Raw genomic sequence first — 18,669 nt, 5'->3', positions numbered from 1 at the left:
TTCAGTGCATATTAATGAACATACTCCCTACTTAAATGGAATATGGTTTGACTGAATATTGACAATTACTAAGTAGAAATTTTTTTAAAAAGAAAATATTCTGTTTAAAGAAAAACAAGGTTAACAGTCATATATTACGTAGATGTCATAAAATAGATGATGATATAAGAGGTAAAATTTATAAAATAAAATACAAAAACTGATAATTACATAATAATAGTTTAAATAAGGAAATGGAATTTTTGTTTTCATTAATGTGTTATGTTGTACTAAGCATATAGTTGATTTTTTAACTCTCACTGCCCTGGTGTTGTGCTACTTGATAGTGACAGAGATTAATTCCTCTTCTTTCAGAACTTGCTAAGTGTCCTTGATAAGTCACTTAATTCCCTTGTGACTTAGTTTCCCCACTTTTAAATTTGACTATTTGACAAGTGTACCAATCAGGGTTACAACATCAGAATAAAATATCTAAATTTCTTCATTTTTTCAGAACCCTGGGGTTAAGAAATATTACTAATTGGAGCCCATAATTAGAAGCTACTAATTTTTGTCATACAGGTTTATTTTCCTTTATTACAATATATATATATATATATATTCCCTATATCTGTATTTAACCATGCTAGGGCTTCACCCTTTATGCTATGCAAAGCCAGCAGGACAGATGAGACATTTTTCTATCAACACCGAAAACGTGGCTTTTACAACATATATTCATATCTACAAAATACCTATACTTGCCATATTTACAATTATATAATAAATTGCATAAACTATATTTAAAGTATAAATTGGTTCTTTATATAAAATTTTAATAAGTCATATGTATTTAAATGTTATATATTATAACATAGATTATATAAAATGCGACTATGAATGGAAATATACTATTTATGTTATAAATATGCCATATACAAATACATAACTATTGTATGTGATAGTATTATATAGTAATAGTAAAACCTAAATGTTGTATTCAGAACTAGCATCCGATGATTTTAAAACAGATAGAATCAAATGAGGCGATGAACAGAGCTTGCTCTCTAAAAACCCATCTGGCTTATTTGCTCGAGGACAGGAAACCCTATCCTTCCAGAGTGGGGGCAAATGTAGACATTCAGGGGACAAGGAAGAGGGATGCTTGATTGTGGATGATACTGGAATAAGTTCATTATGATCTTTCCTTGCTTGAGCCTGTTGCCTACAAGGTGTTGATGAGCTATGCAATAGCTGGTTTCTTTATTCCATCCACGCATTCTAAGCTAAGCAAATATTCTTTCAGTGAGTCCCCAAAGAATAAGCTGCAGAGAACCTTGTGTTTAGCCTTATCCTCGGGGGACAGGTAATCAACAGTGAAAGCAAGCAGGCTTGCAAGGGGCAGAGACGAGCTCAGTCTAGCTTTCTTTAAACGGGTTTACAGTTTCAGCTGGTCTCATTCCCAGGCTTCATAAAAGGAAGCAAATGACATTAGGAAACCAGACAAATAGCATCCCCTGGTTGTTTTCAAGTCATACCCCTCTCTTACTTCCTGGAGAGTTATGAGTAGTGATTTATCAAATTATTCAACTGATAACCCGGCTGTCTGACTGCAGCTGCATTTTTAGAACTCAGGGCAGCAGCAGCCTGTCTTCAGCTGCTCAGAGGCGCCTAGAGAAGAACACACTAATGATTTTAATGTCAGTGAATATTTAAAAGTGCATTCTTTTTTGTCGGGCTATACAATTTCAGGGAGTCTCTCAGAGTTTAAACTTGTTTTTCTGTGTGATTATTTCGGCTAGACGGGTGGCCAGGAATCAACAAACTCCCTCCCCCAACAAATAGGCACCCATTTGGCCAACTAAAATCCACATAAAAACCTGAGAAAGCTTAGAAATTAATTCTACACACACACACACAGCTAAGCATGGTTTGCTAGTGATATTTTCTTGGATGGGCTCTGTTTGCTAGAAGCAAGTAGAGGCATGGCTCCCTTAAGAGAGGTTTTTCTGATTCAGCCATAGCAGGAAAAAAGCTGTGCTGTTTTAAAAGGCAGTTTTCTGAGCCATGTCACCAGTGTGAACTCCAGCTATGGAGCATTTGTGGCATTAGTGGGCTCGGATGTTTGTGTGCTCACTCAGGGTTGAGAGGAATGTAGCTGAGACCATGTCCATGGCTCAGCGCTTCCCCACCTGGGCAGGCAGTGGGACCATGTCTACTAGGTGTGCACAGGCAGGAGAGTATGGCAGACTCCCGCCGCCATACATAGAGATATTTTCCAGGCTGCACATTGTTCTGCATGGCAGATTTAGCTATTACTCAGATAAAAAGGGTTTATGTGCTCCATGCTCATTCTCAGAGTTAAAATGCTGAGTGTAGCTCCTACCTGGCAGCCCCAGAACCTCCACCATTTTAAAAGTGGAGAGAGGCAGAGCCAGCATCCAGAGTTGCTTACCATTTTAAAAGCTCTTCAAGATAGTAAAGAATCACAGATAATGCAATAAAGACAGATTCAGACATAAAAGAACTCTAAATGGGTCACAGTGTTGGATAAATGTACGTAGGCTTGGAAGAGAGAATAAAATGAGTATAGGGAGTTATAAAAGGAAGTAAATGATTTATAAAAAACTAAAGCAAAGTCTTTAAAGAGACAGAGTATAAACAATCATATATTAAAGGAGTAAAGATAATTAAATAAATATTAAAAAGTAATAGAGTAAAAACAAGGCACGTAAAGATGGAATATACACAGAGAGTCAGGATTATGAATATTGTTGTATTTTCTTTAGATTTTTTTTACTGTGAATGAGTTAGGTATAGAGAGACATTTTATTGTATGAGCTGCTAAGCTAAACCAGCATGTATATTATAAAGGTAGCATGATTTCCAAATATTGGTCCAAGGATATGTTTCTTTGGAAAAGAGGTTCTTCTCTTGTTTCCACAGAGGATGAAAATCTGTAGATTGCTTCCAGACTGGTGTGGTTTGATGGAATAAGACCCCGTGAAAGGTCGCCTTGAATACCCCTCAAAAATTACTTTACCCAACTGCTGACTGAGATGAACCTAGCACACAGAATACACCGTAAAAGACCTGATTAACAACACCCCCAGTCAGCAGAAAGCAGTATGGGCAAAACTATGCCCATATTCCCAAATATTGTCTACAAATGTTTGCTTACATTTAAAGGGAGATATGAATAATTGCATTGGTCTGGATCTTGGTTTATTGATACAAATTTAAGGTCAATTTTGTTATATGCATATGTATTTCTGATTTTGATTAAGATATTTTGTTTTTGTAGCTTGTTTAAAAATGTAATGTATAATTAAGAAATATAAGTTAATAGATACTCATGTATAATAGTAAAGCTTGTAGTCATGTTAGTTATATTTTATAAATATATAGAAATATATTTCAGTTAGATAGGTATTCTTCAAATCTTTCAGAGACTTTCAGAATATGACATTTAAAATATTTTAAGAATTTAGGACTTTTCATGGCAATGAGACACAGCTGCTTCTTGCAGCACCAATTACTTTGAAAGGAAGATGGGCATCAAAGAGACTCCTTAGCCATTTGGGCAAGAAACTGCTCTTGCCTGGACTGCTTAACTGGACATGCATGACCCACAGAGAAATGACTGCTGAACTTGTGTAAAGGTGACACCATTCTTCGGGGTTCTTGCTTCATGAAAGAGTCTGTGGGATATTAGGCAGGATACAGAAGAAAGTGACTGGCAAACTGCCAATATAGGCAGCCCTATCTTTGAAATTTCCTGCTTCATGGAAAAGTCTGCTGGAAACTATGGGCCTGTAGGCTGAAGATGGATGCCCCAATGGTACAGAAAAACTTTGGGTGACTGTCTAGGCAGCAAGATGTCTCTGTCAATTCTAGAGCTTTAGAAGTTGCTTACAATGTTCTTCCTTTTTACTTTGGTAATATTATATCCTTCTGGAGTCTTTGATGGAGCTGAAGTTATAGTTATGGTTATAGTTTTCCTTAGTTATGATAAAAGGTAAAATAAATAGAAATATTGTGACTGTAATTCTTGTTTGATAACTATTTTGTTATATGTAATTCTACTATGTTAAAGTTAAAGACTTCCTTTTTGTTTAAACAGAAAAGGGGAAATGGTATGGGAGGCTCTTCTGTCTATGTGTTGCTTTTATTGGTTAATGAATAAAGGAACTGCTTTCGACCTATAGCAGCGCTATAGGGGAACAGAGCTAGGTGGGGAAAACTAAATGGAATGCTGGGAGAAAGAAGGCAGAGTCAGGGAGATGCCATGGAGCCACCGGAGACAGACACTGGGAATTTTACCCAGTAAAGCACAGCCACATGGTGATATATAGATTAATAGAAATAGGTTAAATTAATATGAGTTAGCCAATAAGAAGCTAGAACTAATGGGCCAAACAGTAATTTAATTAATACAATTTCTGTGTGATTATTTTGGGTCTAAGCTAGCCTGGCAGCCGGGAACCAACAAGCAAATGACATTAGGAAACCAGACAAATAGCATCCTCTGGTTACTTTCAAGTCATGTCCCACCATTACTTCCTGGAGAGTTATGAGTAGTGATTTATTAAATTATTCAGCTGATAACCCAGCTATCTGATTGCAGTTGCACTTCTAGAGGTCAGGGCAGCAGCAGCCTGTCTCCAGCTGCTCTGAGGCGCCTGGAGAAGCACACACTCATGATTTTAAAGTCAGTGAGTATTTGAAAGTGCATTCTTTTATTGTCAGGCTACACAATTTCAGGGTGCCTCTCAAAGTTTAAACTTGACACCACAACTGGGAAGGCTAAATATAACTAGAAGTAGAATTCTCAAGTGTGCATTTTAGAGTCTTGCCATTTGCTGAGACCATAGTTTTCATTTCTGTGATCCCTAACACTCTACAGCCTCTAGAGCTCATTTCACCCAGTACTGAGACAGCTCCAGTATCTCCAGAACTATATGAAAGGTATTCCCTTCTCTTTCCTGTAAAATAGCTTAAACTCTATGTATCGTGAATCAATTTTGAGAATAAATAGGTATAATATATAATATCAGCCACATATAAATATAATTTCTAAATAGGCATAATTTATTCATTTATTCTTCAGTTCATTCACACAGCCACTATTGATGGAGTAATACTTATTTATGTCTGAGTCCTCTACGGTGCCTTGGGATTTAATTAGAATTTAACTTCTGATTTGATTTAAGTTATAAATATTCTTTAAGACAGCTATGATATGTTCCAGGAACTAATCTTCTTTACCTCTAATAGATTCTTAAAAATATAGAAAGTGATAATATTTCAGGCTAATCTTCTTTAGTAGATGAAAATTCAGCATAGAGAGGTTCGGGCGTCTCTAAAGCTCCATCGCAGGCAGTGATGTGATGAGTCACCTGCATCCCGGGTACCCAAATCCTGGCACACAGCTCTTTCCCTTTGGCCATGTTCCTGCCTTCACTGACCTGTGATTCATTCTGTCCTTGCTGGACATGTGTTTTTGTATTCCTGCCTTTCTCTCACCCTGAGTTTGCCCTTAATGCTGCCTGACTCACCTCTGCATGACTAATAAGCCAGGTGAAGGAAGACAGTTAGGGGTCCCCATTCTCAGCATATTCACTGCAATATGCAGGAGGCAGAGAGGTTAAAGATGTGTTTCTGACCTCATTACAGATGGTTGTGAGCCACCATGTGGTTGCTGGAAATTGAACTCAGGACCTTTGGAAGAGCAGACAATGCTCTTGTATACATAATACATAAATAATTTTTTAAAAAGCATAAAAGCAGTCGGTTTTCTAGAAAAGATATTGTATTTTTTTTAAAATGTGTTTCTAAGGTCCCTGATGCAGCTTTTTTTCTCCAGGAGCAGGGATTTATCTCCCTGGATTGCAGGAACTCCTAACTGTCTCTTGGACTTTTCTTGATTCCAATGCCCAAAACTCCTTATTGGGCCAAGTTTTGTACTGTATATTAGAATTGTGCTGAAGTGATGTAAAATGCATTTTGGGAGGGGGAATGGGAGCTAGGATGATGGCTGAGCAGACAAAGTGCTTGCTATGCAAGCACGAGGCCTAGCGCTGGGCACCTAGCATTGCATGTAGATGCTGGGCTGACAAGGTGGCCCATCTGCAATCACAGCCCTTGGGAAGATGGGTTCTAAAACACATTGGTCAGCTTTACTAGCTACACTGGAAAGCTATGGGTCAATTGAGAGAGCCTGCCTCGATGTATAAGGTAAAGAGTTATTGAAGCACAGTCCTGTCTCAATCTTGGGTCTCCATATGCACACACATGTGGATATGCATCCTATATGCATACCACACACACATACATACAAACTACTAAAGAAAAGAAAGAAAAAACAAAATGACAATGGAACTGAAAGTACACACCTAGCTCTGGACCTAGAGGATCTGTGTTAACATAAGGAGTAGTCACGAAAGATGACATCATGACAGACTCAGCGAGACCCTTGGGCATGAGGTCAGCATAGTAAGGCATGGAGACATGAGCTGTAAAAGCATATGTTCAAAGATGAAGTGTTTTATTTTTGACATGTGTTAGTTGGTCATGGCTGAAGTGAGCTCTGTTGGTAGAGGAGAGGCTAAGACTAAGCTAGCAGAGAGTGTTAGGAAAAAACAGAGTGCTTTCATTGTGAGTTCTGCCCTGTAGAGCTGACATACATCATCCAAACCCACAGAACGACTGGGATCTCAGAGGCATTGATGATCCTAAAAAAAGATGAACTCTTGGTCTAAGAAAAGATGCTCATCTTTTTAGAGAATTTCATTTTTCTGGATCCTGGGAGCTCAGCACAATCATTTCTCTGACTCCCCTGCTTTCAGTTACCCATGTTATGTTGACGCTCATGGGAAATGCAAGCAAATTTTATGTCGAGGTTAGATGCCAGCTCTTGTGTCAGCTTTGCCTTCATCTATCACCGCACTTGAGCAATAACTCCACAAAAGGAAGGAGAAACACCTTCACCCTCAATGTACTAACTATCCACTATGGGCAGTTTTCCTCGGTCAGTGAGAAACACAAATGTACTAAATGCACAGGGAGATGCTGCACTGACTGCCACATAAGTACATAAGCTGATCTTACTGAATTTTGAAAGGTCAAATCAGATGTGCATAAATTATGGTCAACTGTGTAATGTAAACAGCAAAGCTGTGAAATCTGTACTTAGCGATCTAGTTGAGATAAAACTAAACAGAAATGTCAAGGGCTACAGTGGTCTCCTCTTTACATGAGTTATTTACCCAGGGAAGGGGTTCTTTTCCAGGCAGATGGATAGCCTGAGAAGTGAACAGCCAGCCTTATAGAAAAGATGGGATGGTTTAACTGGATGAAGTGGAAGAGGAAGGTGGAAGCGACTAGCTGAGGCTGACCTTGCTCTTTTTATTTTTTTTGCTAAGTCTTCAATGAAAAGATTCTAGAAACCCTAGAACTGCAATGACATTTGTTACTCTCTTTCCTCGCCAGGTAAATGATCAACACAACTGTAACTTATTTAGACTGGCCAGGACACGTGATTGTGTGAGCTAGAAAGCTTTGTAAAACCCAATTAAAAATTACAATACTCAAATTCTCACTGAAAAGTACAATTAATAATTAAATAATTGCTTGACTGTCTTCAAGTGGACATTGACATTTATACAGATGGGAAAGTGGTAAAATGTTCACATGAGGCACAGGGGAATCCCAGTATGTGAGATCCTTCATGCAAAATTAAGGTATCTAAAGGAAAGTGGGTTTTTCCTTTCAAATAGTCTACAGTGTTTTACATACTGCTTCACCTACACCATTCTAGGAGGGCCACAGTCTGTCTTGTGAGTCTTGCTTTCAAGCTGTTGTCATGAAAGCTGAAAGGGTAAGCAGCAAAGAGCCTTTCTGATACAAGTATCTCAATGTCTACTCTTTATGAGGAGCTTAAAAACCATTACATTTGTCTGATCACTTCCCTCTTGGAAAGCGTTAATGGGGCTGGGGAGATGGCTCAGTAGTCAAGATCTCTTGTGCTCAGTCACAAGAACCTGAGAACCAGAGCTTGCATGACAGCACCCCAAGGTGCAGTTCACAGACACCCACAGCTGCAGCTCCAAGTACATTTTTCTGGTCTCCGAGGACGTCTGCACACACATGTGCATGTATACTCATGCAGACGCATGCATATAGACACACATAAATAAATAAAGAACCTTTAAAAATAAATTCAGAAAAGTGTGACATAGAAAATGTAATGAAGTTAAGCTCTGTTCTTGCGTCACAAAGATGGAGGTGAACTGGGCCACGGGCAAAGAGAAAATCCCGGGAAAAGAACTCAGATGACTTATTGTGGGAAATATCTCCTGTCATTTTAATCTTCTCGGAGAATGGGATTTGCTTGAGGATTGGTTAGATCTCAGAACATTGGTTACATCAATATTCAAAGAAAAAAATCAAAATACTTCCCAGAGGCCAATAAAAATTGTACACTTATGCCGTTAGTATAAGCAGAGAACTGGCTATATTAAAAAGCTGGCAGATAATTATCTTTCATATACAGTGGCAATAAACTGGGCTTTTGTTCTCAGTTTACTCTCACCCTTAGCCATCCTGCCATCTCACAGTGACTCTGAGACCACCCTCTCCATCCCAAATGTCTTTTCAACCATCTCTTAAATATCTCTACTTCAGTACCTGACAAGCCCACGAGCCCCAAATATGGCAAACTGAATACAGCATTCTTCATGACTAAGAATAGACTTACGTGTCACCTGAGTAGACTTACATGACATCATCATCCAGCGAGTTGCCCTTAAGACTGCATCTTCAACTTGCATTTCCTCATAATGTCCCATCCAGCTCCAAATGCTACATTGGCCTTCTAAAGACCTTTAGTATTTCAATTTTTTCTTTACCTACATTCCCACTTGTGCTAGTTAGACCCTCGGCCATTTCCCACCAGGACTTCTGTCCTAAGCTCCTATTTCCTTCCTTAGGTTGTTAGGTTCTTGAAGCATTCCTTTTTTATAGTCACCAGATCATTCCATACATTCTCAAGACTCTTTACCCCTCTAGGAGTAAAGCAGCCATTGTCAATGAGGCCTTCTAGCTGGGCTTCTTCTGTGTTTAAATGAAAATCAGCTGGGATTAACTGGGAGAAAAAAATATTAAACAAAGAAGAAACATAGAAGAAACAAGAAAAAGACTTTCATGTCTCAAATGCTCACCTAGTGTCTCCCTGAAACTTATTTTCCAGCCTCTTGCTGTTTGAGAAGAATCTGTCTTGAATAGCAGGGTCAGGCTGTTATTGGTGCTCTTAAGATCCCGTGGAATTGTGGAACCACAGAATTTTCCAAAGGACCTATTTCCAATGCTAGGACCGTCGAAAACCGCCAGGTAGTCATTGTCGCAAAGAGGGGAGGGAGCCACTTCAAATTCGCTGAACCTGTGAAGTACACTTGTTTATTTCTCATGTCCTCTTTTGTGTGCCCATTAAATTGTACCTGTAGTTCTTACAAAATTAAACAAAAACAAAAAAGAGACTGACCAATACCAATAACTGTGATGGGACCTGAGGATGTAAAGATGAAGAAAATACAATTCTGCATTTTAAGACAATCTAGACTTAGGTTCAAGTGAGGTCAATTTTTAGATAATGTTTTATTCTTTCACAATCCCTACATACATAATACACTTTGATCATACCTCCCCAGTATTCTTTCAACCACTCTCTCCAACTGACTCCCTTCCTGTTTGTAGCAATCATCTCACTACTTGCATGTGCTTTATTGATGTGCTCTATAGAGTTAACTAGAGTTGCTTGCATAATTATGGACAGGGTGTTACTCCTTAAACAAGGGAAAGTTACTAGTGGCTACGCCTTCAAGGAACACGACTCCTTCCAGCATTTTTTGCCTTTGCCTACCTATAGCTCCTAAGATTGAATGTTGACAAGCTGGCCTATGCTATCACCCTAATAACATGCAAGATTTTTGAGTTTTACCTAAACTATACTCCTCCTCTTTGATTTCTCTTGAGTTATTTGGTAAGTGGCACTGCTGTCCTACTCTTTATTTATGTGAAGAATGCTGAGACAAATGAAAGAAATTCTGCTTCATATAGCTCGATTGTGGTTCTTCCAGCCTCTTGTTTCCTTCTTCTAAAATGAAGCTTATGGAAACATCAATACAACAGTGTGATACAGCCAAATTACGGCACCTGGTATACAGCATGTTCTTCCTAAAATTAAGTTATGATTTTATAAAACAAGAACATGGAATAATTTTGGTTTGAAAAGTATTCAGTAGAGGTAACAAAGAATGAACAAAATTCTGTTATGTCACTGGACTGATCTAACAAGAAATTCACACAGAGCTCCCTGAGTGGATCACTGGAGGCTCCCAGCACAGCCACTGCCCTGCCTTCCGAGCACTGGGTAGGGATAACTGGATGTGCACACACCGAAGTCTGGTGTGGCCATAGGACGTACCCAGGCTACGGGAATGCTAGCAGAGGGTAAGGCCCTGATTGTTTTGATAGACAGCCTTTCTGCTGTAGAAAGAATCACAAAAGCAAACGTAAGAGTGAAGTTCCCATCTGCCCTGGACTCTGAGTGAGCACAGTTGGCCAAGCGTCTTGTCAGCTACACTGAAACCACTCATACCAAAGAGAAATAACATGCTAAACCAGTGTGCCTTGGCTGCTTGCTACCACATCCAACCTTCCTGACAAATCTTTCCTGACTTTTCCTCTGATGGCCTTAGTAAGTATTTTATTCCAGGCCTATGCTTCAACATTTTTGTTTGTTTGGTTTTGGTTTTGCTTTGTTTTTGAGACAGGTCCTGGGACTCCTGATGTAGACCAGGCTGGCCTTGAACTCACAGAGATCAACCTGCCTCTGCCTCCTAAGTGCTTTAAAAATGATTCCTATATACCCAAAAAGGGAAGACTTCATATGTGCCTTTATCTTTGAACCATATGGTAGGCTTAGTTCTGCTTTCTCAATAATTTCTGCTAGCAGATTTAATGAACATATGACAAAATGAAATAATTCTGAAAATATCAAATAGCTAAATATTTCCTTTTTATGAGCATTAAAATAACCCTAAGTTTTTCCCTAAAGAAATTTGGCTAGTCAGAAAAGTGTTTTCAAACTGATGATGAAGGTCCAGACCAAAAAAAAAATCTTGATCCCTTTCATCAAATGTAATATTTACTATTTTCTTTAGAGAATATTATCGCAGAACAAGAGAAAGACCATTTCCAATGACATTTTTTTTGTTTTTAACAGTTATTTTTGATATATTTGATTTTATTGTGTATGTATAGACAACACATTTATTTTTTACAAAAGAAGAATCTAAAAAGAATGACAAAATCTGAATTTTCAGGAGCACCCAAATCTGTTTTGACTTTCTACCTCAAAAAAGCACATAAAACTCCTAGAAAAGTCCATGTTTCCATGTGTGTCCAGCACGTTTTCAAAGCCTGTGTATATACTGTTTTACTAGTATATACACCTTGGCAATCTCTGTAGCAGTATCTGTTTCATAGAATTAAAACCACTAGATGTACACTGTAAATAATTTTCCAAAAATAAAAAAAAACACTTGTGACCATGGATCTCCAGGGTCAGGCAGGAAATGAAAACCTGTATGTCTGGATGTCTTATATACATGCTATTTCTCTGTAAATGACGATCTGAATGTTTCTCCTCCAAATTCCTATGTTGAAATCTTAACTTTAGGTTGCCAGTGTTGGGAAGTAGGGGCTCTTGGAGGAGACTGGATTATGAGGGTTCAGTCTTTGTGAGTGGGATTGGTGTGTTTATGAACGAGTTCTGAGAATGATGCCCCCAACCCTCCACCACTGAAGGAGGAGTCTGGCAGAGCTAGGAGAACCGGGAAGTAGATTAGACCATCTGATGCTGAACCTGCCTGTTTTGAGTCTCCCAGACTCCACTATAAGAATTTTGTTGCATCTAAGTCATTTATCTGCACGCTGTTATAGCAGCTGTGCATCCTGTACATGTAAAAAACATACACTGCCACCAGCAGCCTAGGCAAGCTGTGCCTGTACTGCCATTCTGGGGTGAGCAATCCCTTCTCTGGCTTCTTCCTCATAGTAGTCTGCAGCTTGTGTTCCTTTAATCCTAAAGCTTGCAGGACCTTTATCCCTAGGGCACATTTTCTTCACAAATAATCTCAAGTGAGATTGACGTGTAGTTTCCTTCACGGTCCCCACCTATAAACCACTTTCTTTTCGTGGAGCTAAATCAATCTGATGAGTCACGCCTTACACTTCACGGACCCAACAGGCATACAAGATGCTGAAAGTAAGCTTCGGAGTTCATAATCATCAGGGAAGAACCTATCAATGACAAATCGGGGACAGACGAGTAACCATTGTCCCAGCTTGTTGAACTTCTATGTGTGAAACTCTGTATTGCCCAGCAACTAGCCTAACTTTCAGATTCCTATCTCATGCTGAAAAGTTCAGCTTTCAGTGAAACTGAAGAGCTGGACATCAACCATCCTAGAGGAAAGAAGCCTAGCATGTTATCCCTCTGGACGATGGAGGCTGCATCCTTCTAACCAGTCTCACTTGGAATAAGGAGAATCAGAGAGGTAATTTACTAGCAATGTAATATATCACATAAAGCAACAGCTTGGAGTTGCTTTGATTCACAAATAAAAACAAGTTTTATGCAATAAAGTTTACCTTTAAGAGACAACAGGCGGTAGAATTACTCAGGACATGGGTTTGGGAAGATACCAGACATGGAGTCAAATTTTCACTCTTCATTTAAATATGGGCTACATTGGGGGAAGCTGTGTGACCTTTTTAAGACACACATATAAGTATGCTTGCGTAATTATCATGACGGTTTTAACAGAACAATAAAACATCTGGGGAAAGAGTTGAGCAAAGCTTCTTGTGTATAACAGATGTTGAACAAATGGCAACCACTTTTCCTAGTCCTTTGTACCCTTTTTGATGTTAAGGAGTGCTTTTAAGTTGACAACTATTATAGGAAGCTCCATCAAACTGTTAAGAAGCTACAAGGAGTGTTTTAACTGGCCAAGCTCCAATTCTAACCTCAGTCCCCAGTAGATTCTACAGAGGATCAGAGGACTACCTTGTAGGCTTTCCTGGTATATGGGATCCCTCTGCCTTTCTCCAGATGCCAGCGAGGCCACTATGAGAACTCATGCGCTCCATCAGTAAGGTAGCTTTCCTGTGAGCAAAGTTAAAAGGACTTTCTCAAGGCAAATCTGTCTCACATACCTAAGCAGAATCACTTTGTCGCTGCTAACGCTGATGCTGTAGACACAGTAGACATTGTTGGGGTATCTGGAGTAGAAGGATGGACTGCTAAGGATCCCGTAGGATTTATTGTAGGTCCCACCACAGGCTGCAATAGAAGACAAGCAAATGTACAGATAATAATTATTACTTATAACATGGGCAAATCTTTTGGGGTTAATAGTCTAAGCTACTGTTTGCTGCCCCCTAAAAGAGTTCATATTAAATGTTCTTCAGGTGACCTTAACCTCCTTCATTGTGTTTATGAATAATTTTGAACTTCCCAGACAGGAGAAAAAGGAAAGAAATGTAGAAGAACATTTAAAACATTTGGAGGGGAATAAGTCTAAGTAAAACAAAAGCAAAGAGCAGAATTAAAGCAACAAGAAAGAATATTACATATGTTGGGATATCTGTTCCTTCACACTACATGACAGATTGACAGAGATGGTGTGGCAACTGGATTCTCAAATAAGGCAGGCAGACCCCAGGTGTGCTCCATTCATAGGGGAAGACTGCAATGTAGAAACCCAAATGAACACAGATTCAGGGCCTCTGTGTTAGGGATAAAATGTTAAAGGTGAAATGCTAGAAGTCAGCTACCTCTGTGGGTCAAATGCCTCACTCTTAGGGCCTACAGACTTGTATTTAGTTGTGAAATTAGGAAAGCTTTTTCTTGCCCAAATTTGTGTTTTTTGCCTTCGATAAGCATGACGGTATTTGGTCCACTCTCTAACTCCAGCCGTTAACAGCCTATAGCCCTTTGTTATAACCAGCAGTCAACAATGCAATCACCGCAAAATATAATGACGTACCATTATAACTAATAAGGCATTGTTTTTACATGGATTGTATCGAGCCAGGTTCAGATGTTCCCACCTAATGATGGCATTCCCATGAGCATGCTTATTTGTTTTAGACTTCTAAAATTACATGAAGTTTGTATATTTTGATGATGTTTCTATGGCTACCAATGAACACACTCCACTAACATATCACCAAGATTAGATACAATTTGTGGCTTGTTATTTAAGGCTTTTGTTTATTTGGTTTGGCTTCAACTCTGCCCATTCGCAGGGCAAATTCTTTTCTGTGCCAAAAGTCTTCATACATTCTGACCTCTGGATATAGCAGCCATAAATTAAATGTTATATGGGTAGCAACTGCTTTATTTCACTCAATGTCAATTACACGATCTCTGGAAGCTTATCAGTGGCTGAACAACTTCTCCACACACTACCAAGGTTTAAAGTCAGTAGCAGCAACATTCTTTAAGTGATACTTAAAGGGGGATTGAGCTGTGCTCACTGTACTTTAGGAAAGTAAGGAGTAAGTGAGCAGAAATATATATATATATATATGTGTGTGTGTGTGTGTGTGTGTGTGTGTGTGTGTGTGTGTGTGTGTCAGGGTCTTAATTCTTCAAAGTAGTAGTTAAAAATAAAACAAGTCCTCTTCTTCATCCAAGGCCGTGAGAGAATATGTGTTCTATTAGATTGATGTAATCAGGCATAGGAAACACCAGAGATCACCCTTTCTAGCTGCTGACGTCAGCTGCCAAGAACAAGCTATGAGACTCTTTTCACGTGTAAATCATGGTCTCTGTGGATGGGCAAATTGCTTTATTGGAAGATAAACTACTTTATTTCTTCCCATTAGTCATTTATGTGGCCAAGCAAAGACAAAACAAGCCCAGGGACAGTTTTGTGTGCTGGTTTTACTGAATGACTGTGTAAGATAAGATAATGCTACAAAATAATCTCAATTATTTTCAGAGGATAATTTTAGCTAAAATTCAGGAGAAGTGACATATATATATATGATATATATAATCTAATATATGTTAATTTATGTGTATGTGTGTGTGCACTTGTATGTGTGTGTGTTATATGTAAATGGTGCCCACAGAGGTCGAAAGAGGGCATTGTGAGCTGCTGTGTGAGTACTGAGAACCAATCCTAAGTCTTTGAAAGAGCAGTAAGTGCTTTTAGCTACAGAACCATCTCTAAGGTCCCTAATGGCTTATTTTTAAAGGAAAATATCTCCTTTCGTATCATGTACCTAATTGATAATTTTTTGCATTACCGTCTCTGAATCTTTAATTTGGTGACATATGATGAATCATAAAATCTTCTTATGTGAATAACAGCAGAAATGATTCCAAACAATAACAGTATGGTTACTCACAGGTGATTCTGTAGGAAATCTTGAACCCCAAGTCTGTGGCATATGCATTAGAATAGAAGCTGAGTGACACTGGGCCAGCCACAGTGAGGGGATGCAGGGCTTCAGAACCACACAGAGTCACAAGAGGAGTGGAAGAGAGGTTGTGGCCTCTGATGATGTGCAAGCCATCATGGTCACAGTTTCCACTGATGGCTGAGCGATCTACACAGAACAGAGAATGACCAACATCAGAACAGAAATGCTGTAAACAAGCGATGCTATAAACAGGCAAAATACCACAGTTCTGTAACTGATTCAGAAATCATAACCAAATTTAAGAGGTGGTTTCCTATATTAATATGTAACTTCATTTCCAGATGAAATAATATTTGTCCAAGAGACAAACATGGACAGAAAAGAGAAAGCAGGTAGGACTCTATAATAAATAAACTCAGTTGTTACTCAGAATTTCCTTCCTCTACAGAACCATTCTTTTTACCTAGAGATCATAAACCAGAGGCAACTTGCCTCCAAGGGGAAATGAGATATCTGAAGATTTTTTTTTTTTTTTTTTTTTTTTTTTTTTTTTTTTTTGCTGCCACATTGGAGAATGAGATAGAGGCCTGGGAAGCTGCTAAGCAGACTTTAACACACATGGGATCATTCTCATACTCTGAGCTTTTCTGTCACAAAAAGAAAATAACAAAAACAAAATCCCCCCCAAATCACACAGCCCAGAATGTCAACAGTGCAGCTTTTGAGAGAGACTTCACACAGAGAAGTGAAGGTAAGAGCAGCGATGAGCAGGACCTGAGAAATTCCTTGATGTTTCCTGACAGCCCTTTCCAATAAGTCACACAACCATCAATTTTAGGGCTTTGAAGATTATAAATTTGCATCAACATTGTCTTCTAAATTAAAGCAAAGGAGGCTCAAACCAACAGCCTTATTGTTTATCTACCAACAGCTCTTTTCCTAGAGTCGGGAAATGAGCAGGAAGTGCATGTGCTTAGGAACTTTTCAACGGAGGAACCAGAACTTTGGGAGGTGAAGATCACAGAACACAGGTGAAAGGAAGTCCCATGGTGCTCGGTCATGAAAGCAGAGCAGACCCCAAACTCACCTGCCAACTCACTCATTCAGTATCGATTGAGTGCCTATTCAGACTCACAGAATTGCTTCTCTCCCTGGATAGTTTTCAATGGATGTCTAATTGTAGGTATGTATGTTTACATGCATGTACATAGAATATACATGCAAATGAATAAAAGCTATGCACCTGGACTGATGGCCTAGACCTGTAATCCCAGCTACTTGTGAGTCTGAGACATATTGCAAGTTTGAGGTCAACCAAGTCTATAGAGCAAGCTCACGGCCAGCTTGAGTTGATTAGCCAAACTCTATCTTAAAACAAAAAGTGAAAATAGGCCTGGAAACTTAGCTCAGTGGTAGCTTACTTATCAAACTTGGTATATATCCCTCAGTTCAAATCCTCTGTGCTTGGGAAAAAAAATAGAGGTTATATAAAACATAACAGACTCTAGATGCATTTTCTTTAAGCAATTTCATGTGATGCCTGTGTCTTTAAAGTTACTATATTTTTTTTCAACTCTGGATGAAATACATAAAATGGTACTTTTGTTTATTAAAAACCAGAAGAAAGCCAAGCCTATGACTTCAGTATCTCTGCATACTGAGGCAGGAGTTATAGGCCTGCTTGATCTACATAAGAATTCAAGACCAGCTTGGGCAGCCTACTGAGACCTTGTTTACAATAAAAACTTTATATTACACTAAAAAGTTATGGGTGTGGTTTTAGCTTAGTTTAGGGTGCTTGCTGCTCCTGCCCAAAGTTCAGTCCTGAGTGTGAGGATAAAAATGATTTTCTATTTGCAATTTTATTTGCATTACATGTAAAAAAGTCATTTTTTTGCATTTACATTACAGTTGAGAACATGCTTATTATCGTCTTCAAATGGTCACTTTAGACTGCTGTGCCTACATCTTTCTCATTAAGAGCTTAATTATTTTTTGTTCCCTTGAAATAAATAGAATCTTTGGCTATTATCAAAACATAAGAGATAAGTTATGGTGAGTATGTGGGTATTTAAACTAGTGTAACCATTATGGAAAAAAGGGCCCTCAAAAAAATTAAAAATAGACCAAAACTATTCAGCAGCTCCACTCTTGGGCATGCACCCAGAGGAAATGAAGTCAGTGTGGTAAAGACCAATCTATCCTTCCATGTTTGCTGAAGAATTATTCATAATAGCCAAGACATGAAATCAACTCAGATCCTTTGCCTGATGAATAAAGAGAATGACATACACAGACAGACAGCTGAATGAGCACAAAGGAATACTACTCTGTCTTTTTGAAGAAGGAAATACTGTAGTTTGTGGCAATATGAATAAATTTCAAGGCATTGTGCTGATTGAAAAAAACATACACAGGAAAAACAAATAGCACACAATTTTGTTGCTCTGTGAAATCTAAAACAGCCAAATTTGTCGAGGAGAACAGTGGTTTCTATAACGCTAGTGTGGGAAGATGTCCATCAAAGATCACAATACTTAGCCATACTTTTGCAAAATGAATAAATTCAGAAAATCTTCTGTACAACGTGTGGTTTATAATTAATAATGATGTATTATCTAGCTGAATATTGCTAAGAGAATAAATTCTAGATGGTCTCAAAATCAAAAAATTATATGTTAGGAAATACTTTCACTAACTTGACATAGCCATGTTGTAAGCCATGCCTTTATCAAAGTCCTATATCAACACCGTAGATACATAATTTTTATCAGGTAAAAATTAATCAAGTTTTGGAAAAGAATAAACATACCTTCTAAATGGAAGGATACAAAGGTCAGGATAATCAGAGACCGAGGTTCAACATCTATGAAGTAGGTGCAGTTCATGTTATTGTCATATGGCTTTGGGAAGTTTGGAGAGATGATGTCACCTCTGGAGCTATTGAACCTGCGTCCACATCCTACACAAGAATAAAAATCCATCATCAGGTGATTCATTATCATCTACAGCAACTACTTCGTAGAGAGAAAGATGTAAGTTTGCCATTTCATGAAGTCTCTACAGAAAATTTCCTGAGATACTCTTAATGGAGGAAGAACACCACGGGAATGACTCTTTGATTTAGAAGTCAATATGTGAGCAAAACAAGAACTTACTAGAATATCATGAGGAATTTTAGATGCTAAG

The 18,669-nt window shown here is 38.5% G+C and overlaps 1 protein-coding gene across 1 annotated transcript in view; it reads right to left on the bottom strand.

Annotated features, from left to right (window-relative positions):
* The window catches only part of Cubn (cubilin), a 207,081-nt gene that overhangs the window by 22,557 nt on the left and 165,855 nt on the right, over nt 1–18,669 (bottom strand). The window contains exons 56-59 of the mRNA XM_087896351.1: nt 18,293–18,442; nt 15,466–15,666; nt 13,261–13,387; nt 9,201–9,418 (exon numbers count right to left, since the gene is read on the bottom strand). Of these exons, the coding sequence (XP_087752477.1) occupies nt 9,201–9,418; nt 13,261–13,387; nt 15,466–15,666; nt 18,293–18,442 (696 nt within the window). The remainder of the gene's footprint in view (nt 1–9,200; nt 9,419–13,260; nt 13,388–15,465; nt 15,667–18,292; nt 18,443–18,669) is intronic.

Source organism: Myodes glareolus, chromosome 14 (assembly GCF_982192425.1).
Source record: "Myodes glareolus chromosome 14, mMyoGla1.1, whole genome shotgun sequence".
Taxonomy (NCBI): domain Eukaryota; kingdom Metazoa; phylum Chordata; class Mammalia; order Rodentia; family Cricetidae; genus Myodes; species Myodes glareolus.
This window is presented reverse-complemented; position numbering and strand designations above follow the sequence as displayed.